The sequence below is a fragment of the Pollicipes pollicipes genome, unplaced genomic scaffold, assembly GCF_011947565.3.
Source record: "Pollicipes pollicipes isolate AB1234 unplaced genomic scaffold, Ppol_2.1 Scaffold_6138;HRSCAF=7277_pilon_pilon_pilon, whole genome shotgun sequence".
NCBI lineage: Eukaryota > Metazoa > Arthropoda > Thecostraca > Pollicipedomorpha > Pollicipedidae > Pollicipes > Pollicipes pollicipes.
Window position 1 is genome coordinate 23190910 of NW_023596818.1, and position 24639 is coordinate 23215548.

Below are 24639 nucleotides of genomic sequence, written 5' to 3' on the forward strand. Positions count from 1 at the left end.
GGTGCCGGCACCCCACCCGGTGAGCAGTCGGTGGCGCTCCGTTACCACCCGGTCAGTGGAGCCGCATGCCACCTCCTCCAGCGTGCGGAGTCGGTACCACTGTAGCTGGGCGTGTTCCGGTGCCGGCACCCCACCCGGTAGGCAGCTGGCGGTGTTACTTCACGACAAGATAACGGCTGCCTTCAAAAACGCAAGTAGCTCCCGATTCGCGTAAAACAGTGTGATAGCTCAAAATTCTAGGAAAAGCGCCACAACGAGTCCTACCTTCTTGCTTGCAGAGGCTTAACTCACAAAACAGGACAAAAAGTTTCCTATTTCCTTGCTTCAGCAAGATCGTTTCTCTGCGTCTCGGCATAAAACTAAACATAGAAGAAGTATTGGAGTAACGTACTAAATTGGGGTGGATTAACAGATTATAAAGTAGCGCAAGGTTACCTGGCCCCTAAGACTTTTTCAGGTGACAAGTACGTTGCTCCGATATTTAAAAAAACACTTTTTTGTTTTATGTAGCAGCGTAGCGGACCGTACCCCCATTATATCAATGAAAGTGAGACATCATGTCTAGCGATATCATCTCTCAAGATAGCAAGAAGTCATGTCTAGATTTTTGCGTTGCATAGATAGCCACCATCGTAGACGGCCTATCAGCGAAGATTAGACATCCCAAGTGTATCAGTACAGAAGCCTGCTGTTGGCCTAAAACCCAATATACTGCCCCTTTCTATCGCGTGCGTGTTTTTTTGTAGAATTGGTTTATCAATAATTTAATGGAATTGATAGAATTCATTTATTATTTTATAATGGTTTGCAAGGTTTGCCCCAATTGCATTTCATTGGAAAACCCATCCACAGCCAAGCCTGCTGCATTTTTCTAAAACTCCAGTCTAAAGCGAGAACAAACCATCATTTCTCCAAACGATAAATAAAAAAACGATAAATAAAAAATCTATCTGCTTTTAATCGGCATTGTTATCACGGGAGAGGCTGTCGCGTCACACATTTAAATGCCATGTAATCAATCCAAACACTAAAACCGTCCCGAAAGGCGCAGCACACGGGGTTCGACACTGACAGCACTGGTGTTCGCGTCGGCGTCATGCCTGAGTGAGCCGATCGGCGCCCACCGTAGTATAGACCTTTCCCTCGCCTTGGCGCAAGCCTCCCAATGCGCATGCAATCCCCGCGCGATTGCGAAACACGCCGCCGTTGCTGGTAATCTCTGCCGCGGCGAGCAGGCCTCTCTCTCCTGCAGAGCCGCCCCGCGAGCCGCCGCCACAGGACCTGTTCGCCGCGCGCGGCCGCAGGAGGAGGGAGGGGCCGCTGGAGCGGGCTGCAGCTGGCCCAGTGACCTGGCGTCCGTCGAGCGGGTCAGGCGAGCGGGACAGACCGGCCACGGGTCACCGCCCTGCGCCCTCGGCCGGTTCCGGAGGAAACGACAGAATGCAGCAGGCGGGCGCGCTGCTCCGGGCCGGGGTCAGTCTGGCTTTGGCGGTGCATCTCGGAGCTTCCGACCTTGCGCTGGCTGGAGATTCTTGAAGGTGGGTGGCGGCCGTGGTCGCTGCTGCGGCTTCGCGGGTCTGGCTGTGACCTGGCCTTCAGTTCTCCTATCTGTGCTAATACTGATTTATATGCGCCCGAATTCAGGTGTGTTCAGAATGGATGCCGGTGCCCATCAGGTGTGCTCAGAATGGATGCCGGTGCCGATCAGGTGTACTCAGAATGGATGCCGGTGTCGATCAGATGTGTTCAGAAGGGATGCCGATGCCAACCAGGTGCCAATCTCCATGTCGCCAAGGCGCACCATTTTACGCTGTAAAAATGCACGGGTTGCAAAAAGTATGGCTGCTTACCAGCTGACAATCGCATATCAGAACGATTTTCTAAAGCACCATCTGACATTGCGATTGAAGTCTCTGGTCTCTACTCCCGCTATGCTGGTCTTAATCGTCATCGCATTGTATGTGCAACGAATCTTGAACGGCACATTCATTACTTGAGGCTAGCATAAACACCTACGTTGTATTCAATCAGTTTGGAGAGCGTGTATTGCACCTGATCTACCTTGGGATGATATGCGCAAAATGACCCGAATTAGCTGTTGCAAAACCATTTGCGCCAGTCGCGTGCCTGCCCTGGATGCTGCAGTAGATAGCCGACAGAAAAGACTGAGTCTCTCTTGATCAGCATGTCGTAAGTCATGAATACTGCAGATCTCAAGAGCCGATCTCAAGTATGTCGCAAGCCATCCCAGTGGACCCGAACCCGGCACGTAATTCACTGTCGGACTAGGACAGATTAGGCTGTCTTTAAGCGCCACAGGGTCCCACAGTTACTGAGCTGGAACGCGAAGCCTCGGTTCTGAACCGGACCGTTTCGCACTGTCACGGTGCCGACATTCCGCATTCTGTTTCCGAACTGGACCGCTTCGCACTGTCACAGTGCCGACATTCCGCATTCTGTTTCCGAACCGGACCGCTTCGCACTGTCACGGTGCCGAAATTCCGTATTCTGTTTCACGTTTCTGTGCGTTCGGAGATGATGCGACCGCTTCTTTTGATACAACATCATGTTACAGACTCTGATAGGCGTTGGTCATGGTGGCCTCGTCCTGTTGACCATGCATGTCGTGGGTCACCTACGTACAGACGTACACACAAATACACTTCGCACATTAAAATCGCGCGTGCGGTGCGCTCTGGTGCTATGAGGCAATGCCTATATATATATATATATATATATATATATATATATATATATATATATATATATATTACTTGGGCTACTTATCAACAGTACGTGTTCATTTCAACGACTGAAGAACATCTATCGGTTCCTGACAACTCGCAGTTCATGCCACACTTCTTGTTGATCGGGGATCTAATTAACTGGGATATTGCTGGAAGACCTCGCCTGTGTCTGCGTCACTTGTTGATGTCGGTGACATGCGCAGCGCTGGGAGACGAGTTTTTGTCACGCACCGTGGTCAGGGACACCTTGTCAGCGTTTTTGTCAGCACTGGCTTTCAAAGTCAACGAAAGCCTTTATACGGGTCTTGTTTTTAGCTGCCCTGCTAGGTTTCACTTGCGTTCGTGTCCTTTTGCCTGCCGTCGCCCCGCAGACGTGTGGCGTTGACTTTCATGACACTGGAGACAAGCTTAGCTATACTAACATTTGGTCCCGCATGGCTTGTATCGTATATCTGGGTCGGCGCTATTCCCGTTATGATGCGTCGTAAAAATGCGCTGAAAGGGCTGTAATAACGATACATCTCGCGAAAAGTTTCATCACAAGCTGAGTCTCCAGCGACGTCCATACATAGACTTTGTAAAAGTAATAATTGCGGAGAAGATGTGCTTGTGGTGGCGACACGCTGTTATTGTTGATTATCTTATGTTGATTGATGAAGTGTGTGCGCACTGAGCCAACTGATCTGTCGTAAAGTACGTATGGTTCCCTTTCACGGCACCTGTTTACTGTATTGGGGTTTTCATTAGACAGTACATGTGCGCTGTGACGTGTGGTCACTTGTGAAGCACGTATGTGCTGTGTCGTAGAGTCACTTGTGAAGCATGTATGCGCTGTTTCGTGTGGTCACTTGTGAAGCACGTATGTGCTGTGTCGTGGGGTCACTTGTGAAGCATGTATGTGCTGTGTCGTGGGGTCACTTGCGAAGCCTGTATGTGTTGTGTCGCGTGGTCACTTGTGAAGCACGTATGTGCTGTGTCGTGTGGTCACTTGTGAAGCACGTATGTGCTGTGTCGTGTGATCACTTGTGAAGCACGTATGTGCTGTGTCGTGGAGTCACTTGCGAAGCCTGTATGTGCTGTGTCGTGTGGTCGCTTGTGAAGCACGTATGTGCTGTGTCGTGTGATCACTTGTGAAGCACGTATGTGCTGTGTCGTTGGGGTCACTTGCGAAGCATGTATGCGCTGTGTCGTGTGGTCACTTGTGTAGTGCTGTGTATGTGCATGTATGTGCTGTGTCGTGCGACTGCGTGTAACATGCCCCTGTGCTGCGTCATGGTTCTCTTATAAAGCGCACATGTATGTACTAACACTGCGCCATGTGTTTACTTACAAGGTGCGCATGTGTGTGTCCGTTACATACGATCCATATGCATCCCATCACATGAGTGACAACCAAGCATCCAACCAGACAGCTTCTTGGAAACACGATGGGCATGTTGTGCTTTCTCACGCAAGAGTGTAATTCCCTTTTTCGTTAATGGGGGGGGGGGGGCTCCAGCCCCTCCTCTCCCCCCAACTTGAGCTTCTGCAACTTTGAGAAAAAGGTGGGCCAAATCCGTAAAAAAACGACTTGTTGGCCTACTTTAGGGCAGATTTCGTCATTTGCACTGTCCAGCCCCTTCCCCCGCCAACGCATTTTGGGGAACTACGCCCCTGTTCTTATGATCATGCGTTTGCACTGTGTACAAAAAACAGCACGCTTCTATACTGCGCGAAGTCGATTTCATGCTTCACAATATCGTGCATTGGCGTGCATTCTGCGTCGTCCCTAAACGTCCGCCATTCACTGCTCCTCAGAGGACCAGGACCAGGATAGCCCGCCGCTGGCACCGCTCGTGACGGTCCAGGCTTGCGACCAGCACCAAGTGGAGCGGCCGGAGAGTCCGGAGTCGAGCCCGCCGCCCGGGGAGCGTGACCCGGTCGGGTCAGGGGCGCCACCATGCTCTGGTGGGCAGTGTTGGCGGCTCTGCTGCCTGCTGCAGCGCACGGCCAGAGCAGTCCGTTTGAACTGACCATCGTCCAGTACCAGCACCCAGTCAAGAAGGCCCAGGTAAGCGATCCGTTTGAACTGGCCATCGTCCAGTACCAGCACCCAGTCAAGAAGGCTCAGGTAAGCGATCAGTTTGAAATGACCATCGTCCAATACCAGCACCCAGTCAAGAAGGCCCAGGTAAGCGATCCGTTTGAACTGACCATCGTCCAATACCAGCACCTAGTCAAGAAGGCCCAGGTAAGCGATCCGTTTGAACTGGCCATCGTCCAATACCAGCACCCAGTCAAGAAGGTCTAGGTAAGCGATCCGTTTGAACTGACCATCGTCCAATACCAGCACCTAGTCAAGAAGGCCCAGGTAAGCGATCCGTTTGAACTGGCCATCGTCCAATACCAGCACCTAGTCAAGAAGACTCAGGTAAGCGATCCATTTGAAATGACCAACGTCCAATACTAGCACCCAATCAAGAAGGCCCAAGTAAACAAGCCCGGCCTCGCTGCTGGCCTGACCCTCAAATCCTGATATAGAACGACCTAATGAAAAGGAAATTGGTCCAATAACTGATCATTACGTATGGAATCCAGAAAAGTTAGGATGGTCTGGTTATAGGACTGAGCTAACAGCAGACAGATGTCATGACGTTCACTAGTTAAGGTTTTGGCCTGCCAGCTGATGTCAGCCAACGTATAACTGCAAGCTGAAAAATCCTGCACTTCTGTTTATTCGCGCCAGGCATGCTATGACTGGACCCGCAGCGGACTTTTGCACTGAGCGCCTTTCTAGCCTATTCACCCAACTGACAATGGCACGTCTCAACCTTCCAGGAGCAGTACATGAATCGAGTAGCGGATGCGATACAGGTGGCAAAGGAACATGGCAACGGCAATGTATTGGTGCTCAACACTGGAGGAACTTACCGACCGATACGCAAGCAGGCGGATGTCCCTGGCGTCACGCCAGCTGCCACGGTGAGATCCAGCGGCCATCTTGGAAAGGCTGCTCTGCGGAGCCGGTGCATGGGCCAAACGCCCCGAGATCTTGATGATTGTGTTTGTCATGATCAGCTTACCTGATATATGGCGAGGGCTTATACCAAAACTGTGCAACGTATTTATCATGCTTTGCAAAGAAATACGAAGAATCCCAGCAGATTCCAGTTGCTGTTTTGTTTTCCGATGCTATTTCGCGTGCCTGTTTTTACGGCTTGCCATCCGGACGCTTGTGAAGTTCTCGTAGCACAATTTTTCATTTTAAGGTTCTTGAAGCCTAAGCCAATCATATATCGTACATGGACCAGGAAAATACCTGTTCCCAGGCGTTCTCCACGAGGGACTTTGACGGCGGCATCGGCTCCCTGATGTCCAGGATCGTCGGATCGTCAGACACATTTGTCGTCTCAAATCTGAAGTCGTCACTGATTCGACGTTTTGCTCCGAAGTCTGTTGTCGTGAGCGTCGGAGGCAAAAAAATCGGAATCGTCGGATACGTCTCCCGGTATATGAATGTAAGAGCTATACTGACGCAATTCCCGATGATGTTAAATACGATAAAACATCTATAGGACATAGGCTTGCCCTCTCCGTTTTCTATTGCCTTCATTTATTCCGTATATTTCTTTGGTATATTCTTACGTCGTGTCGTGTACAATTATGCTCTTGAGTTAATTTCATGAAGTGCTCAAGTTAGCCGTGTAACTTTCCAAACACTACGTCTCTCATCTGTCTCCAAGCACTGCCGCCACCCCAAACCGCGCTCCTCGAGTCAAGCCGCACCGACCTAACATTAGGAAGCATCAGACATCACGGAGCGCCATTGCTCTCGGCCGGCAGATCCTGCTGGCGGGCGGTGGCAGCATGCCGATCATCTCCGAGGTGCCGGCGGTGCGCCAGGAGGTGCGCCGACTCAAGGACAGCGGCGTCCACATCGTCATCGGTGAGCCGCCCTCCGCCAGAGCGGCGGTGCCGGCGCCGAACCTGAGCGGCCGATGGCTGGGCCGAGCGTATGCGACTGAGTCGAACCAAGGCGGTTGCCATCATTGTCAGGCCAAGGCTGGTTGCGGCTGAGCCTCTTCATGAGCGGCTAGCCGATTTAGTTCAGGCAGCTACCCGGTCAGACGATTTGGTGATCAGCTGATGACTAGTGACCAGTGCAGGATCCCATAATTGGTTTGACCCCTGGGTAGAACAGAAGAGCATCTCGGCCTTTTCGAATAACCCAAGATAACCCAACCCATCCTAAGACACATAACATACCGATTTTCGGCGGAGCTATATCATTTTGCTTCCTGGAAACGTAACAACTTTGGGAAATGAGAATGAGAAATAATAACGATCATGATTTTCCGCGGACGAACAATTGGCTGCTTTGGTCTTCATTTGAATGCTCTTAACACCAATTGTCACCAATTTTAAGCCTGTTTCATTACATCTAGCGTTTTGCGATAATATTAAAACCTGAGTGCTCGAATTTTAATCCCATGTAACAGTTTGCAAGCGGTTCCAAACACTACAAATACAGCTTTTGCGGTAAATTCAGTGCCTGTAGGAATGTTCAATCGTGTCGAAATAACTGTGGGAGTAATATCATGCATTCCAAATCCACAGTGGATGTATGTGCGCATGCAGTTGTCAACTGCTCCCAAGCCTACGCACGGCAGGATAGCCGCGTTGGCCATCTCCAGAGGCTAGCTGATCAATTTAAGGCTAGAGGCAGAGACGAAGCTAGCTAGGGAATTAACCTCGGCCTGCCATTTTTGTTTAGATTTATCTGACTTTCACTGTGGCCAGAGGTACCCACGTCAAGTAATCTCATAGCGGTAGGCGTGCGCATTCTGTGCCCGGTCTCGTCAGTGGAGCGTCGGTGCATGCTCGTCTATTGTAGCGCTCCCCCAGAGCCGGCAGCCAGCCTGAGCGCCACTGAACCCTGCGTACGAGACTGGTCGTTAACGTTCCGACGCATCCGCTGTGCAGCCCTGGGCAACGCGGGTCACGACCGGAACGAGGAGATCGCGCGCAGCGTGCCGGACCTGGACGCCGTTGTGTCGGGACCGATAGAGACACGCACCGTCATCACGGACGCCTTCCCTCAGGCGGTAAGGGATCGGGCCCAGCTCGGGATCGCGTACCGCTACGTTCGTTGCTCTGCTCGGCTGTGGTGCTCGTGGGCGACGTCGCCAGAGAATGACCCATGTTGTCATTTTAGGTAGCTGCTGCTCTCTGGTGAATGGACAGCTTTGGGAAACGGCAACTGACGGCTGTCTTCAACGGGCCGCGTGTCTGCTCATTCGTGTGTTCTGGGCAGGACAGTGACGTCCAGTGTGCTGCATGGACGTTTTGTTTAGAATGGCTGATACCGAGAACGGCACACGCCGGAAACCTGTAGCGTTCGGTCTCACCCGTATTTTTGATCCCGCCATTCATTGCCGGCCATTCCTCCTCGACTCTCAGTGCATCTGGTGACCGTCTCGCTGTCCTCAGATCCGACAGCCGTGGAACAGGGTCGTGCCGCTGCTGGAGATCCCCATGGCGGACGAGCATCTGATCGGGGTCACTCGGCTGCTGTTCAACGAAAATAACCAACTCACAAAGGGAGACGGCATGTTCATTGTTGCGGACGGCAGTGAGAAAGGTGCGATGGAGACCAGTCGAGCGGGTGGTGTTGGCGACGGTGGTCTGGTTTGGTAGGCATACAAGGACATGAAGCGAAAAGTTACCTGCGAGTGGTTTGATGTCCTGATACCCAAAACCACATCGCATTAAAGGTGATTTTCATTTTGGCGTCGTGTCGTTAACTTTAAACCAAATCAAGCGAGGCATGTAAAATATACTTTACGCATTACTTACTACAAACCGCCACCAATGGTGCATTACCGTCCTGGCGCGAAGAACCTTAATCGCCTGTTAGTCTTGTAGCAAAGCGACGTACCCGTGATTCCCGTTCGTGACCCGGTGTGTGCGGTGTCCTGTCTAGGCGATATGGAACGCGAGGAGATCCAGCTCCTGGAGCTGGATGTGGTCGAGGGCTCGGGAGGAGGCACGCCCACCGAAGTGCTCCAGGAGTTCAGCTTGGCCGCCATTCAGCAGGTGGTGCAGGAGGCGGCAGCCAATGCCATTCGCCCCCCGCCACCCGCGCAGGCCTCCGACATCCAGTTTGCCCCCGAGCTCAGTGACGGGGTGCTCCTGGCAGCAACGTCCGCTGGCGGCACGACAGCCACCACCGGAACGGCGTCGCCTACCACTGTCACGAACACAAGTGACGAGGCTCCGATTGTGTTCGGCGCGCCCGTCAAGAACGTCAACGCCAATCGGCCAATCACGGTGGAGGAGATTCTGGCTCTCAAGGGCGAGCGTCGCCCAATCACGTCCGCCGAGATCGAGGTGCTGAAGAGTACCCACCGGCCGCTCACCGCCGCACAGGTGCAGGCGCTCAAGGAGAGGTTCACTGCGAGGCCAGCGACCGGAGCAGGTGAGGGAGATGCCGGCCAAACGGCGACGAGCGAGCCGGCGGATAAGGGCGGGGTCGTCGCAGGTGGAGTGGGTGATGGTGGCGGCGACGAGGTGACTACGTCGGCGACGGTCGAGTCGGCGGATGATGGCGGCGTCACTGCAGATGGAGTGGGTGATGGTGGCGGCGACGAGGTGACTACGTCGGCGACGGTCGAGTCGGCGGATGATGGCGGCGTTACTGCAGATGGAGTGAATGATGGTGGCGACGACGAGGGGACAACGTCAGCTGCAGAGGGAGAAGGCAGCACTGGCAGTGACATCGCAGCCCCTGCATCACCATATGTCGAAGCGGAGACCGCAGTCACGAGTGACGTGAGCAGTAATGAGGACAGCGACGCAGCCACAGCTCAACAGGCTGGTGGGGTGGTCAGCGCAGACGAAACACAGCCCAAAAAAGGAGGCGTTGTAAACATCGACGTGGACAAACACACCGGCGACATCGCTGGAGGGAGTCCGGGACATCAGGCACAGATCGAAGAAAGTCCGGTGATAAAAGATGGTGATGAAACCAACCCAAGCGCAGAGACCAAAAATGAACTGAAACCGGATACTGATGGTGAATACGGACCGAGTCATGGCACTGAGGGTGAAAATGAAAAGACGTCAGGAGCTATGGGTGAGAGTGAAGTTAGACCTACCACTGAGGTCGGAGATGCAGCGAGGCCTGCTACCGAAAATGCGTTTGAGGCGATTCCTAATGCTGATGGTCACGCCGAAACGAGTCCCAATACTGTGGATGAAGATGAAGTGGAGCCTGATACAGAAGGTCAGGAGGGAGTGGAGGCTGGTATCGAAGGTGAGGATGTGGTGAATCCTGGAGCTGATGGTGAAGTTAAAGTGAAACCAGGCGCTGTGGGCGGGGATGAAGGGACACCTGCCGCTGAGGGCAAGCCTATTGCTGAGGGTCCTGGTGCAGTGAAGCCTGATACTAATGGTGATGATGAAGTGAAATCTGATATTGAGGATGAAGAGGGGATCAATCCTGGCAGCGGGGCTGAAGATCCTGTGAATACCAGTACAGTGAATAAAGAGAAAGTAAGTCTTACCTCTGAGAGTGAAGATGAAGAACAGCCCATCACTGAAGGCGAAGAAGAAGTGCCCGGTAAAGATGGCAATGCCGAAGTCAACTCCTTGTCTAAGGGTGAAGACGGTGCGAAATCTGATAGTGGTGATGATGACGAAATAAACTCTGATGTCGAGGAGGAAGATGACCTGACACTTGATACCGATAGTGAGCATGCAGTAACGCCTGGCATTGAGAGTGATGATGAAATGAATGTTGCGACTGGAAGTGAAGAGAAAGTGCAGGAAGGCACAGAGGGTGAGGATGAAATAAGGCCGGCTGCCGGAGGTGAAGAAAAACTGCGATCTGCTACTGAGGCTGACGTTGGAGTGAAGCCGGGCACAGGAGTTGAGGGCGAAATTAAACCTATTGCTGAGTCTGGAGACGGCGTGCAACCTAGTGATGACAAAGAGGACGAAATGGAGTTTGTAACAGAGGTTGTTCATGGTGTGAACCCTGGTATTGATGGTGAGTACGAAGCAGTGTCCAGTATTGATGATGAGGATGGAGTGAAACCTATTGAGGGTGAGAATGTGAAGGCTGGCACTGTGGGTGAACACGGAACGAAGCCCAGTGCCAGCAGTGACAGCGACGTGAAGCCTGTTCCTGGGGCTAAAGATGAAGTCGGACCTGATGTTGAGGTTGGTGATAATTTTATAGCCGATATTGATGTAGGGGCTCAAGTAGTCCCCAACACTGACGTTGATGCTGAAGAAACTCCTGGCATTGAGAGTTCTGGTCAGGCGATTTCCGATGTTACGGCCGATGATGAGGGAAATCCTGTGCATGTGTCCAGTTTTGATAGCGAGGATGGAGTGGAGCCTACTGAGGGTGAGAGTGTGAAGGCTGGCACTGTGGGTGAACACGGAGCGAAGCCTAGTGCCAACAGTTACAACGACGTCAGGCCTGTTCCTGGTGCTGAGGATGAAGTTGGACCTGATGTTGAGGTTGGCGAACATTTTATAACCGGTGTTGATGTAGGGGCTGAAGCAGTTCCTAACACTGACCTTGATGCTGAAGAAATACCCGACATTGAAAGTTCTGGTCAGGCGATTCCAGATGTTACAGTCGATGATGAGGGAAACCCTGTGCATGGAATTGATGGTGAATCAATCCCCGAAATTGAGGTCGGTACTGAAGCTAGCCCTGACGCTGTGAATAATGTGAAACAAGAGCCTGTAGCTGAGGTTGAGATGGGCAGTGGCATCCAATCTGATGCTGAGGAAAGCAGCGAGGAGAAGGTAGACCTTACTGACAGTGTATTCGGGTCCGGTGCTGCCGAATTTTTAGATGAAGAAAGGCCTAGTACCGAGGCTGAAGTTGAGCTTGGATCTGGTGATGGCATTAATGATGAAGGTACTCCCCAGATACAGGTTGACGGTGCTGATAGCTTGGATGTCAAAACTGAAGATGAACTAATAACTGTTGCTCAGTTTGAGGGCGGAGTGAGCTCTGGTGCTGAAACTACTGCCGATGAATTAAGACCAGGTGATGATCTTGAGGATGATTACAAACCCATATCTGAGGTTCCGGGAGATATCGGAACTGCTGCTGTAGGTGATGGTGAAACGATACCTGAGACTGGGATTGAAGGTGGCTCCCATGCCGAGATTGAAGCTGACAGGAAGCCTGATGTCGTCGCGGACGGCGACTTGAAACCTGATACCACAGCTGACGATAATGCGACGTTGCATTCCGAAAATGGTGACAAAAAGAGACCTCTTATTGAGCTCATCGGCAGTGTACGTCCTGGCGAACCCACCGGGCCCCAGGTGACGCCCGATTTACAGCTTGGGTCTGCGGTGGCTGGAGATGAAGAAGGCTCCATAACTGATGTCAAGGTTGATGAGGTTACTGTTTCTGTGGTTGATAGCGGTTTGCATCCTGACAGTGGAAACGATGGTGTATTTGCTACTCTTGCTGAAGCTGAGGTTAGCGTGAAAGGTACACCCAATACTGGAGCTAACGCTGAAGTTGAACCCAGCACAGAGGCAGGGATTCAGGAACTGTCAGACAACGTGAATCTTACTACGACCGTGTCCGAGGAAACTATCGACCAAGGCGAGAACCACGGCGGCGAAGACACGGACGAGAGTGAAGTTTTAAATCTTACCCAGGTGGCTGTGGAGCTAGGGGACGAAAGCCATGCCACGGAAGCAGAAAGTGTGGCTGAGCTCATAGGGAGCACCGTGATCTCGACTGAGCCTGAGGGAACTCCCGATACCCAGGTCGAACTTGAACACAATTCAGGAACTTCAAATGTACCTAATGGCAATACTGAAGCTCCTGCTGATCCCGAATATAATCCTTACACCTCCGTGGATCTCAATGGTAATTCGACTGAGCCCGACGACAATTCTGGTGCCACGGTTGAAACTGAAGACAGTGCAGATATCACTGTAGGAAACAAAATAATTATCACCGAGGCTCCTGAGTCTGCAAACGCTTCCAAAGTTCCTCTCGAGCCCGCAGTTAACTCTGAGACACCAGGTGAGTCAGGGGACAAACTCGAGACTACGCTCGTGTCTGAGGACAATACTGAGACACTCGCTGAAGACAAGGACAATCCCGATGTTCTGGTTCATCCTGACGATAAGCCCGAAGCTCCAACTGAGCCTGAAGACAACGCTGAGGCCATGCTCCAATCAGAAGACAACACTGAGGCCATGCTCCAATCAGAAGACAACGCTGAGGCCATGCTCCAACCAGAAGACAGCACTGAGGCCATGCTCCAATCGGAAGACAGCTTTCCTGAGCATGAGAGCGAGGTGAATCCCCCAAACAGTTCCGAGACTCCAGTTGACCCTAGCGAGAACCTCGCGACCGACGTCAGTCATACAAAGCTGTCTGTTGGCATGACAACTGCGAGGCCAGATACGCATATTGGTGGTCTGTTTTGGTACCCAAGCTCCGGCGTACCGCTCTCCTCTTACATGCCCCTGCCTGTCATGTCCCAGTTGGGAGTGCGACCCGAAGTCAACCAGCTGCAGCCCGAAGAGGAACCCGGGGTGAGTCAGGCACAACCTGCAGCGGGACCTGGAGTGGACCAACGGCAGCCTGAAGTGGGTACCGTTGTGGACGAGCCGCTGCTTGACGTAGGACCTGGAGCGGTCCAGTCACAGCTTGAAGTTCGTCCCGGCGTGGACAATCTGCCGTCTGAAGGAAGTCTTGAAGTGAGCCAGCCGCAGCCTGAAGTGGATGGTGGGGTGATCCAGCAGCAGTCCGAAGCCGATCCCGGAGCACACCAACCTCAGTCTGAAGGAAGTCTGAAGGAAGTGGACGAGTTGCAGTCCGAAGATGGCTCCGAAGTGGACCAGCCACAACCTGAAGTGGATCTAGGAGTGGATGAGGTAACGCCTGAAAAGGGTTCCGTAGTGGGCCATCCACAACCTGCAATGGAATCCGGAAATATCGGGCCACAGCCTGAAGTGCGTCCGGAAGTAGACGAGGCGCAGCCTGAAGAGGGTTCCGAAGTGGACAAGCCACAGCCTGAAATGAAACCCGGAATTACCAATCTACAATCTGAAGCGTATCTCGAAGCTGGCGAGATGCCGCCTGAAGAGGGTTCCGAAGTAGGCCAGCCACAATCTGAAATGGAATCCGGAGTGAGCGAGCCTCAGTCTGAAACGGATCTCAGAGTGGGCGAAGAGCAGCCTGATCAGAGTCCCGGGGTGAGCCAGCCACAACCTGAAGTGGGTACCGAAGTACACCAGTCACAACCTGAAGTGGGTACCGAAGTACACCAGTCGCAGCCTGAAGTGGGCACCGAAGTACACCAGTCACAACCTGAAGTGGGTACCGAAGTACACCAGTCACAACCTGAAGTGGGTACCGAAGTACACCAGTCACAACCTGAAGTGGGTACCGAAGTACACCAGTCACAACCTGAAGTGGGTACCGAAGTACACCAGTCACAACCTGAAGTGGGCACCGAAGTACACCAGCTGCGGCCTGAAGTTCCATCCGAAGTGAGCCAGCCACAACCTGAGGTGGGTACCGAAGTACACCAGTCACAACCTGAAGTGGGTACCGAAGTACACCAGTCACAACCTGAAGTGGGCACCGAAGTACACCAGTCACAACCTGAAGTGGGTACCGAAGTACACCAGCTGCAGCCTGAAGTTCCATCCGAAGTGAGCCAGCCACAACCTGAAGTGGGTACCGAAGTACACCAGTCGCAACCTGAAGTGGGCACAGAAGTACACCAGCTGCAGCCTGAAGTGGGTACCGAAGTACACCAGTCACAACCTGAAGTGGGTACCGAAGTACACCAGTCACAACCTGAAGTGGGCACCGAAGTACACCAGCTGCAGCCTGAAGTTCCATCCGAAGTGAACCAGTCACAACCTGAGGTGGATACCGAAGTACACCAGTCGCGGCCTGAAGTGGGTACTGAAGTACACCAGCTGCAGCCTGAAGTTCCATCCGAAGTACACCAGTCGCAGCCTGAAGTGGGTACCGAAGTACATCAGTCGCAGCCTGAAGTTCCATCCGAAGTGAGCCAGCCACAACCTGAAGTGGGTACCGAAGTACATCAGCCGCAGCCTGAAGTTCCATCCGAATTGAGCCAGCCACAACCTGAAGTGGGTACCGAAGCACATCAGCTGCAGCCTGAAGTTCCATCCGAAGTGAGCCAGTCACAACCTGCAGTGGGTACCGAACTACAACAGCTGCAGCCTGAAGTTCCATCTGAAGTGAGCAAGTCACAGCCTGAAGTGGATACCGAAGTGCACCAGCCACCACCTGAAGTGGGTACCGAAGTACACCAGCTGCAGCCCAAAGTTCCAACCGGCGTGAGCCAGCCACAGCCTGAAGTGGGTCTAGAAATGGGCGAGGTGCAACCCGAGGAGAGCTCCGGAGTAGTCCAACATCAGACTGAAGTGGAACCCGAATTTAACCAGCCACAGCTTGAAGCGGGTCCCGAAGTGGGCGAGGTGCAGCCCGAAGAAGGCTCCAGGGTGGACGCCCCGGAATCTGAAGTAGGTCCCGAATTGGACCGGCCACAGCCTGATGTTGGTGCTGGAGTAGACCAGAAGCAACCTGAGGTAGAAGCCGGAGTGAGCCGGCCACAGCCTGCAGTCGGTCCCGAAGTGGACGAGGTCCAGCCTGAAGAGGGTTCCGGAGTGGACCAGCCGCAGCCTGAAGTGGGTCTCGAAGTGGACGAAACAAAGTCCGGGTTGGGCTCCGCACCAGGTCAGCCGCATCCTGACGTGGGCTCAGCAGCAGACGAGCCCCTGTTTGAAGGAGGTCCTGAAGTAGACCAGTCACACCCCGGAGTGGTTCCCGGAGTGGGCCAGAGGCAGCCTGAAGTGGAAGCCGGAGAGGGCCAGAGGCAGCCTGAAGTGGAAGCTGGAGCGGGCCAGAGGCAGCCTGAAGTGGAAGCCGGAGTGGGCCAGAGGCAGCCTGAAGTGGAAGCCGGAGTGGGCCAGAGGCAGCCTGAAGTAGAAGCCGGAGCGGGCCAGAGGCAGCCTGAAGTGGAAGCCGGAGTGGGCCTGAGGCAGCCTGAAGTGGTTCCCGAAGAGGATCAGAGGCAGCCTGAAGTGGAAGCCGGAGCGGGCCAGAGGCAGCCTGAAGTGGTTCCCGAAGAGGATCAGAGGCAGCCTGAAGTGCAAGCCGGAGTGGGCCAGAGGCAGCCTGAAGTGGTGCCCGAAGAGGATCAGAGACAGCCTGAAGTGGAAGCCGGAGCGGGCCTGAGGCAGCCTGAAGTGGTGCCCGAAGAGGATCAGAGGCAGCCTGAAGTGGAAGCCGGAGTGGGCCTGAGACAGCCTGAAGTGGTTCCCGAAGAGGATCAGAGGCAGCCTGAAATGGAAGCCGGAGCGGGCCAGAGGCAGCCTGAAGTGGTTCCCGAAGAGGGCCAGAGGCAGCCCGAAGTGGAAGCCGGAGCGGGCCAGAGGCAGCCTGAAGTGGTTCCCGAAGAGGGCCAGAGGCAGCCCGAAGTGGAAGCCGGAGCGGGCCAGAGGCAGCCTGAAGTGGTTCCCGAAGAGGGCCAGAGGCAGCCCGAAGTGGAAGCAGGAGCGGGCCAGAGGCAGCCTGAAGTGGTTCCCGAAGATGGCCAGAGGCAGCCCGAAGTGGAAGCCGGAGTGGGCCAGAGGCAGCCTGAAGTGGTTCCCGAAGAGGGCCAGAGGCAGCCCGAAGTGGAAGCCGGAGTGGGCCAGAGGCAGCCTGAAGTAGAACCCGGAGTTGATCAACTTGAGCTTGCGGTCGAGCACGGAGCGGACAACCCGCAGGTCAATGTGGGTCCCGAATTGGCTCACGCGGAGCAGGTGGTGTCGCCTGGAGTCAATCCGCCAGAGGTCACGGCTGAGAGCTTCCAAGCGAACCCCGTGTCTGGTGTGACTCAACAGGAGAGTACGGACCTCGACCGAGAGGTGGGCTTCGCCGAGACGCTCATCTCCGGAGAGGTCGAGGACTGCGCCAACTCTGAGTGCGACATGGGCAAGATTATTGCCGACGCCGTCCTCTGGAAGGTCAGTGCGCCTAGTCGAAAGCGTTGCATGGTGTCCGAAATTTTGTTGCTTTCATAACACTCCTATACATGACGCACAACGAATGAAGAAACATAATTGGCGTCTGTATGGTTCTCTAATGGTATGGTATGGATCTGTATGGATCTGGATCTGTATGGATGTATATGGATGGTATGGTATGGTATGGATCTGTAACGGTTCTCAAATATAAGAACCCTTATCACGAAAACCAGCATTTCAGGCTACCAAGGGCATTACTACGTGAGGTTGTCCTTCGATACCCTCCCCCCTTGCAGCGCATTTTTCTGTGTGATGTGCTCCATCTATCCAATGTGGTATGACATTTAATGCTTACTGTTCTCAGTTTGGAAGCAGCGTGGATGGTGCATTTGTTGGAAGCAACATCTTCAGCGGTATTTGGGAAGGTGGGTAAACTTTGAACTCATATCACTGTCTTGCCTCACCCAACAGTGCTTTTGCTAGGGCGTGGCCTTCGTGTTAACAGAAAATGCCGCATTTGTGTCCGGCTCGTGCGACACTACGCGCATCTTGTCCCCATAAGCACTGGCGAGGGAGGTAACGTGAGCTCGCTCTTCGGATGGTGAGCACCATGTTTGGCATGAACCTCGGATTATGCTAAGAAATGGCAATGTTTTGTCGTGCAAATTATATTTAGTGCATATCCAGCGGGATTCGTTTCAAAAGACTATACATTCCTTACTGTCAAAATGAGTTAACTGTTAACAGCGCTTTTCTCCGTTTACAGGTCACATCAGTGATGCTGACATTGCTGCTATAATCAAGAACGATCCCAGGATATCTTTGGGGATCATCAGAGGAGATATGTTTGAAAGGCTTCTAGCGGACCTCGGAGAGATACCCGTGTTCTTCCATATTTCAGGTATGCTATGGGTTCTCCGCCACCGTTTGTGCATCTAATTTGCATTGAACAGAATCTCGTCTACAGTAATCCAAGCCTAACCGCATTGCTATAGATGCACGTTTAATACAACTATCACGTCTGCTCTCAACTTTTTTAGATATCACATTATTCGGAGATATCTAAACGCATTTGTTGACAAAACGGTAAGCAACTCAACTAGCTGAAAGTGTTGTTTTTTATAGCGATACCTGAGAAATCTTTCTTAACCGACCACTCTCATTAACAGATTGCTGGCGACACGAAAAAAGTCCTTCCTGTCCGGCAAATTTGACAGATTCCTGTGGCCCACAGGACTGAGGGTGACGTCAAACGGGGCAACGGGAACGCGGACGATTTCCGTTCTCTGCAAAGACTGTCAAACCGTGGCCTACACCGACATCCACCCCCAAACGGTCTTTGTACTAGCTTTTGTCACCAGCGACGACAACCTGCCTAAGGCCTTGGAACCCATCCGGCACACGGGTGAGGGCTGCCTTCAGGACAGCTTGGGTCACGGTCGGCATGGTTGTACTTCGTACCCGTCTGATGTGCAGATGTTAGGTATAGCCAACAAATCAAAATCTTAAAAAAGATAGGACAGGAAGCGCAGAATCTCACGCAACTGTGAAAGAAGCATGACGTGTCCTGAGAGAGGGAAGATATTGTGTCGAAAAACGAACAATATGCAGTGCACAATTGGTTATCAATGATCCATTTGTTCTGCAATGGTAAAGCATGAATTCCTCTGATTGACTGAGCCTTTCTCCCGACGTGATATCAGACGGCTTTTTCGTTGCGGTTCACCAATCCCATTGTAACCATTTATGTTCCCACAGAACTGTCGCTGAAGGACGACGTTTTGATCCCGTACATCAAAGATTCCGGCATCATCCGAGCGCCCCAGGATCAGCGCATCGTATTCGAGGCCGAAGAGACCGACTTACCCGATACGGACGGTCAGCATACTGATGACCAGCGACCAGCTGGTGAACGCCCGGTTAACCTGCAACCGGCGGAGGGCCATCCTGGAGACAGTCCCCAAGGGACCCACGAGCCTGAGGTGACGCAGCAGGAGAGCACCGACCCAGATCGGATCGTGGGCATCGCTGCGACCCCCATCTCCGGAGAGGTCGAGGACTGCGCCAGCTCCGAGTGCGACATGGGCAAGATTATCGCGCACGCCCTCCGCTGGAAGGTGAGTGGGGTTAGTTGCAAGGGCTGTATGGTGCCCGATACTGTTGCGCTGCTTGTCATGTGTTTGGAATCCTTCCAATGGGCGTTGATAGCGTTCCTGGTCATCAGCATATTTGCAGTCTATTATGTGTTGTTCACCACCATCAAGTGGTTGCATGACATGTAATGTTTGCTTTCTTCAGCTGGGAAGCAGCGTAGACGGCGCGCTAGTCAGCAGCGACGTCTTCAGCGGTGTTTGGGAAGGTAAACATGATGTTCTGTAATTTTACTTTACACAGTTGTCGGTATGGTGTTTTAGCCGGAAGGGAAATTTGTGCGAACTGGGAATGCGCTCATTTCTTCGCAAAATGTTCCCACACCATGCCGTGTTGCCACAGAAACAACAGCGTGATACGAGGGCGCAGCTTTTCATTTATGGTGTTGTGCACATGTAGTGACGAAAGGGGTCGAGAAGAAATATCATTGCCACAAACATGACCGACTTTGGAAATTGTAAAATTACGTATTGTTGTTGAAGTTGTTACCGAGATCATTGCATCGAGGTTGAGGTAGTACATCGTTATCGTCTATTCACATCCCACCGAAACACTTTCAGGTCAAATCCGGGAATCCGACGTTGCCGCCGTAACCAAGAACAACCCCAAAATATCCTTAGGCATGATCAGGGGAGACAGATTTGAAACGCTGCTAACGGAACTTCAGCGGAGCCCTTTGTTTTTCCACATGTCAGGTAAGTTCTGCCCCGTAATGAAAATCAGGCATGGGGCTTCTCACTGATTAGCTTTCTCTCCACACGCCACGTTGTGCTTTACGATGAAAAGGGCAGAGATGAGCAGATGAAATATCTTAAAGCTGTGTTTGCTGTGTAACCATTCCTACAAATTTGGATTATTGTGGGATGAAGGACAGCCAAATACACTGGGCGTCTTGATCGTCTTTTGGGTAATCCACGATCTGGAAGTGCACGAACATGCACATGGCTTTTGCTTCATTCCCTAGTATGTGTATAGAGCTTCTACTCACTCGCAAAAGCTAGCACACTGTTGTGACCAACAGGACTGCGGCTGACGTTAGACAAGACGTCATCAGTTAAGGTTTCCATACTCTGTGAAGACTGCCGGCCGGTGACCTACTACGACATCAACCCCCAAACTGTCTCCGTGCTAGCCTTCGCCACCAGCGACGACCTCCTGCCCGATGTCTTTGAAACTATCCAGCACACAGGTGAGGGCTGTCTTCAATACTATCATAGTCACGAGTGAGATGCTCCATGACGATCTGATGGCGGGATAAAAAGGGCATCTGTTAATCGGAAAGAACCTCACAGGGAGATCACGAGAAGCTATGTAGCTTGCGCGAGAGTAACGTGACCTCTGCTTCGCCCAGAAAGGAATTACATCCAATTCTTTATCGTGGGTCCATTGGTTTCTGACTTCTTGGCACTATCTTCTTTTCGATTTATCAGTATCTCTGACTGATTTGTGACAGCTGTTCCCAGCACTGTCAGACGCATTACAACAATGCCTGTTTGTCGCAGATCTGTCGCTGGAGGACGACGTCTTGCTCCCGTACATCGAGACTGTCAGCATCCTGCGCGCACCTCAGGACGAGCGGATCGTGTCCCAGGCTTCCGAGCCCGACTCGCCGGGTGTGAGCAGCCAGCACACCGACGAGCAGGGGCCAGCTGACGGGTCCCCGGCGAGCCAGCAGCCCCCCGCGGGAAGTCAGCCCTGGGAAAGTGCACAGGCGAACCCGGCTCCTGAGGAGCCTCAACAGGGGAACGCGGACCCCGACCGGGTGGCGGGCACTGCAGACCAGCCGCCGGAGGCCGCACGACCCGAGGGCACTGTCCAGCTGGACGCAGAGACACTGGCTCTGTTGAAGGATCAATACCTGTCAGCGGAGACTCAGGAGCGTCCCGATGATCCAGAGGTGCCTGTAGAGCCGCAGCAATCCGACCTGGAGAAGCTGACCCTGCTGCAGCAGCAGTACCAGTCGACGACTCAGCAGGGACAGCACGGAAACGTAGAAGGCCCCACGGAATCTCAGCAGTCAGGTCTGGAGAAGCTGGCCCTGCTGCAGCAGCAGTACCAGTCGACGGCTCAGCAGGGACAGCACGGAGACGTAGAAGACCCCACGGAATCTCAGCAATCAGGTCTGGAGAAGCTGGCCCTGCTGCAGCAGCAGTACCAGTCGACGGCTCAGCAGGGACAGCAGGAAAACGTAGACGCCCCCACGGAATCTCAGCAGTCGGGTCTGGAGAAGTTGGCCCTGCTGCAGCAGCAGTACCAGTCGGCGGCTCAGCAGGGACAGCAGGAAAGCGTAGACGCCCCCACGGAATCTCAGCAGTCGGGTCTGGAGAAGTTGGCACTGCTGCAGCAGCAGTACCAATCGACGGCTCAGCAGGGACAGCACGGAAACGTGGACACTCCCACGGAGTCTCAGCAGTCGGGTCTGGAGAAGCTGGCTCTGCTGAAAGACGAATACGAGACTGCAGGCGTTCAGACGCCGCCTGCTGATGGAGGTCCATCAGAGTCGGAAGTCCAGATGGACGTACTGAAACTAGCACTGCTTCACGCGCAATACAACCCGCCAGCCCACCCAGCGGGCTCCGGGCCATTGGTGACAGGAAGTAACACCGCTTCGTCACAGCAGTTAACACCGCAAACCAATGTTCATACTCCCAGTGCGCAAACCGCTGCACAAAATCCAGGCGCACAAACCGGTGCACATAATCCCAGTGTGTCTGAGCCCGGCACTGAAGCGAGCTCTCAACCCCAACTTCCTGGTCCCGTAGGTGGCCATGACGGTATTTCCATAAAGGGAGGCGAACATATTTCCGGTGAAAACCAGTTCCAATCTGCGACAGCTGGCGAACCTAGCCCGGCAGCTTTCCAATCCGAAGGCCCGAGGCCCTCGACTCCTCACCACCTACCTGTCCCCTCCATCACACGCCGTCCCCTCGTGCACTACAGCAGGCCGCCGCAGGCCGCTGAGCCCGCCTGGGTCCCACCCACGACGTACGATATAGTCGTGGGGAGCGCTGAGAGTCCCGCCTCGGTGCAGGCGCAACAAGAGGCGCTCGCCGCGTACCAGCAGGCTGTGGCCGAGGCCGTCCAGCAGGCAGTCGCGGGCCAGCCGACGACCGGGGAGTATACGCAGGAGCAGCTTGACACGCTGCTGGCGCTACAGCAGCAGCTGCAGCTCCAGGAGTCGGCGCAGACGGCCTCACAGACAGGTGTGGAGACCTCAGATGCCGACACGGGAGTCTACGGCTCACTGTCCAGCTGGCACGAGCTGACACTTCAGAAGCTCGCAGCGCTGGGCAAGCTGCACGGCAAGCTGACCACCGTGCCCACGCCGAAGCCGCCGGAGACGCTGGCGCTCATCAGCATCCCCCTGGCGCTGGTCATGGCCAGCATCGCCGCCGGCGCGTTTGTGTGACCCGTGACATTTGTGTGATGGCGTCACGCGGCGGCCACGCCACGGTGCACTCAGTGATACTGGACGGGCTGGGCGGCGGCGGGCCGAGCGGCGTGGCGGTGCAGCGTCGCAACACATCAGCTCTTCAAAGACAGGGATTCACTGCTAGCGTTGCAAGCAGCAGTTTTTCAGCTGTGTTTTTGTCTGCATATTCGCATTCTGAGGCAGTCACGCAGAGCGGTGCGACGTCGAGGCACTGTTGGAGTGAATGTGGGTGCGTCTGTCTTCATGTGTGTGTGGTTGTGTGTGGCTGGGTATTTATTGTATGCATATTAAGTAGTATGAAACCGAATACATGTTTATTTATTGTGCGATCGAGAAGGATTCCGGCATCGATAAGGCATCCGGCATCCAAAGACGAAACACGCCTTGGCTCACCAAATAATGCGAATACTTTGCCAGGGATCCACACCCAAACTGCCACAAAGGCGGCAGATCACGGCAGGTCTTTGCGATGCATACTGCAGGAGAAAATATTAGCGGTTTCCAAATAGAGCATACAGAATTAACTCACATAACAACCACGTGGTCTGGTGTTGTCTTGTTATCTTACCGTTTTCTGTCTTGTCTCTAAAATGGGAGGACCATCGCAGAAGTTGTACGCCATGGGTCTGGAAACTATATTCCTCATGCGAATAGTGTTTTGCGTAAAAAATAAATGATAAAAGAAAACCAAGAACAAGGAAAAGATGGTCAACAACCACTCTGCAGTTACAACTTCACCTATACGAACAACTTCATCACCCGATATCCCTTGCAGAGTACACCGCTTACAGCGATGAGAAGACCATCATAATCGTAGCGCGGCATTCGCTGTGGTTTGCCCAACTATACAATACAAAGTATACTGAGGATACTAGGCAGGCGATATTTACTTTGTTCAGAACTAAAACAGTCGTTTCAATGAATAAAATTCAAGCAACGATTCCTTACCAGGCTTCGCTCAGCTCAGTGGTTTGGACGCTTGTTGGCTGCCAACGCACACTGCTGCTGATCAACTTTTCTGGCCCGTGCATTTTATTACAACTGCGGTCTGCGAAACATGCAGCCCTCGTCTGGGCGCTGAAAGACAACGGGCCAACCGCGACCAGAAGAGCCGATGCCGCGGCCTCAAAGGATACCACCGGCCCCACAGATTCCCGCCTGCGCGTGACAGTTGTGGTTCGGACCAATGGTCGGCCCACTTTGAAAGCTGCACTTCCTGCAGAGGCAAATAATAGCCTGCGAGATGTATGTATGTTATGGTGTCGTGCAGCCACTCATGGACCGCTGGCCATTGCAGTGATTGTGTAAGCTGCATTTGACGTGGTTGGGGAAACATATGACAACACGCTCGACGCTACACGAAAACTGACGTTCTCAGCTCCACCTCACCGTACCGCCCGACTCAACCATTGACCGCCCCTCCCTCCCCCCCCCCCCTCCGGCACTCGACTCTCTCCCTCGCTTTTCCTGCCTGAACAATTTTCTCCGCAATGGCCGCTAACTGCGCAGCAAGTAAGTGGTCATGCCTCAACCACTGCTACCAACTCCACTTAATGACGTCACGCAGGTGCTGTACGGCAAAGTCGCACTGCTGATTGGCACGGCACGCTGCAGGTCAGGTAAGCACCCAGAGATCATAGTGTCAGCCGGGAGTCAAACCGGACATCCCGTGTGGCACACGGGCTCTACGCTTGGAGGTAGAAGGGAAATGCACATTTGCTTTTTCGGTGTGCACAGATACTCGTGTGCACGGAGCGAAGATCCTTGATGCACGCATAGATGAATGACAGCAATAAGAGCGGATCAGCCATAATCTTTTAGAGCTTGAAGAAAGTTACGTACGAGCAGGCTCTGGCTCGGACGTAACTCATACGTAAACGCGTATACCAAGGATGAGGGGGCGTCTTTTCTATCACTGACGAAATCTGAAACGGCCAGATTTGTAACCTGGACCCAAATGTATCTGAAACTGTTCCAATACAAGTTTAAAAGCATTGCACAGCACAAAACGAGGAAAATGAAACGCATTGCATCATAAACATAGGCAAAATTACAATAGGAGCCATCCGTTTTCGGGCTTCATGTGACCAAAGCTTCATCTACTGACCATGTCAAGAGAGAGTCCCAGTGGTCAGCGCGTCGGTCTCAGCACAAGGGGTCGGCGCAGCGGGCATAGGTCGATGAGCACGCCGGTTCGGTTCAAACCTAAGACGTCGCATGCACGAAAAAGGGCGAGAACAAGTATGGTCAGCGTCTGTGTCACCACACAAACCACACGCA

The 24639-nt window shown here is 53.3% G+C and overlaps 1 protein-coding gene across 3 annotated transcripts; it reads left to right on the top strand.

Annotated features, from left to right (window-relative positions):
* Nucleotides 1-1309: 1309 nt before the first annotated feature.
* Nucleotides 1310-22882, top strand: LOC119105669 (uncharacterized). Of its 3 annotated transcripts, none has more exons than XM_037229137.1 (17): nt 1310-1538; nt 4545-4797; nt 5565-5708; nt 6056-6244; nt 6570-6672; nt 7710-7831; nt 8217-8367; nt 8710-14528; nt 14793-16775; nt 17140-17200; nt 17542-17676; nt 18010-18180; nt 18534-18892; nt 19074-19134; nt 19487-19621; nt 19948-20115; nt 20429-22882. In XM_037229137.1, the coding sequence occupies exons 2-17, from the start codon at nt 4687-4689 to the stop codon at nt 22333-22335; spliced, it is 11619 nt and encodes a 3872-aa protein (XP_037085032.1). In that variant the 5' UTR covers nt 1310-1538; nt 4545-4686; the 3' UTR covers nt 22336-22882. The 3 variants fall into 3 exon arrangements, with proteins under 3 accessions (XP_037085032.1, XP_037085031.1, XP_037085029.1); XM_037229136.1 differs by having other exon boundaries at nt 8710-12971; nt 13032-16775; XM_037229134.1 differs by having other exon boundaries at nt 8710-16775.
* Nucleotides 22883-24639: the final 1757 nt, after the last annotated feature.

Bases quoted from the DNA above. Each gene is read 5' to 3' on its own strand.
- LOC119105669 (XM_037229134.1), top strand. From the start codon at position 4,687: ATGCTCTGGTGGGCAGTGTTGGCGGCTCTGCTGCCTGCTGCAGCGCAC. The intron at 7,832-8,216 runs GTAAGGGATCGG...CGCTGTCCTCAG, and splicing joins CGGACGCCTTCCCTCAGGCG to ATCCGACAGCCGTGGAACAG. The intron at 19,135-19,486 runs GTAAACATGATG...AAACACTTTCAG, and splicing joins CTTCAGCGGTGTTTGGGAAG to GTCAAATCCGGGAATCCGAC.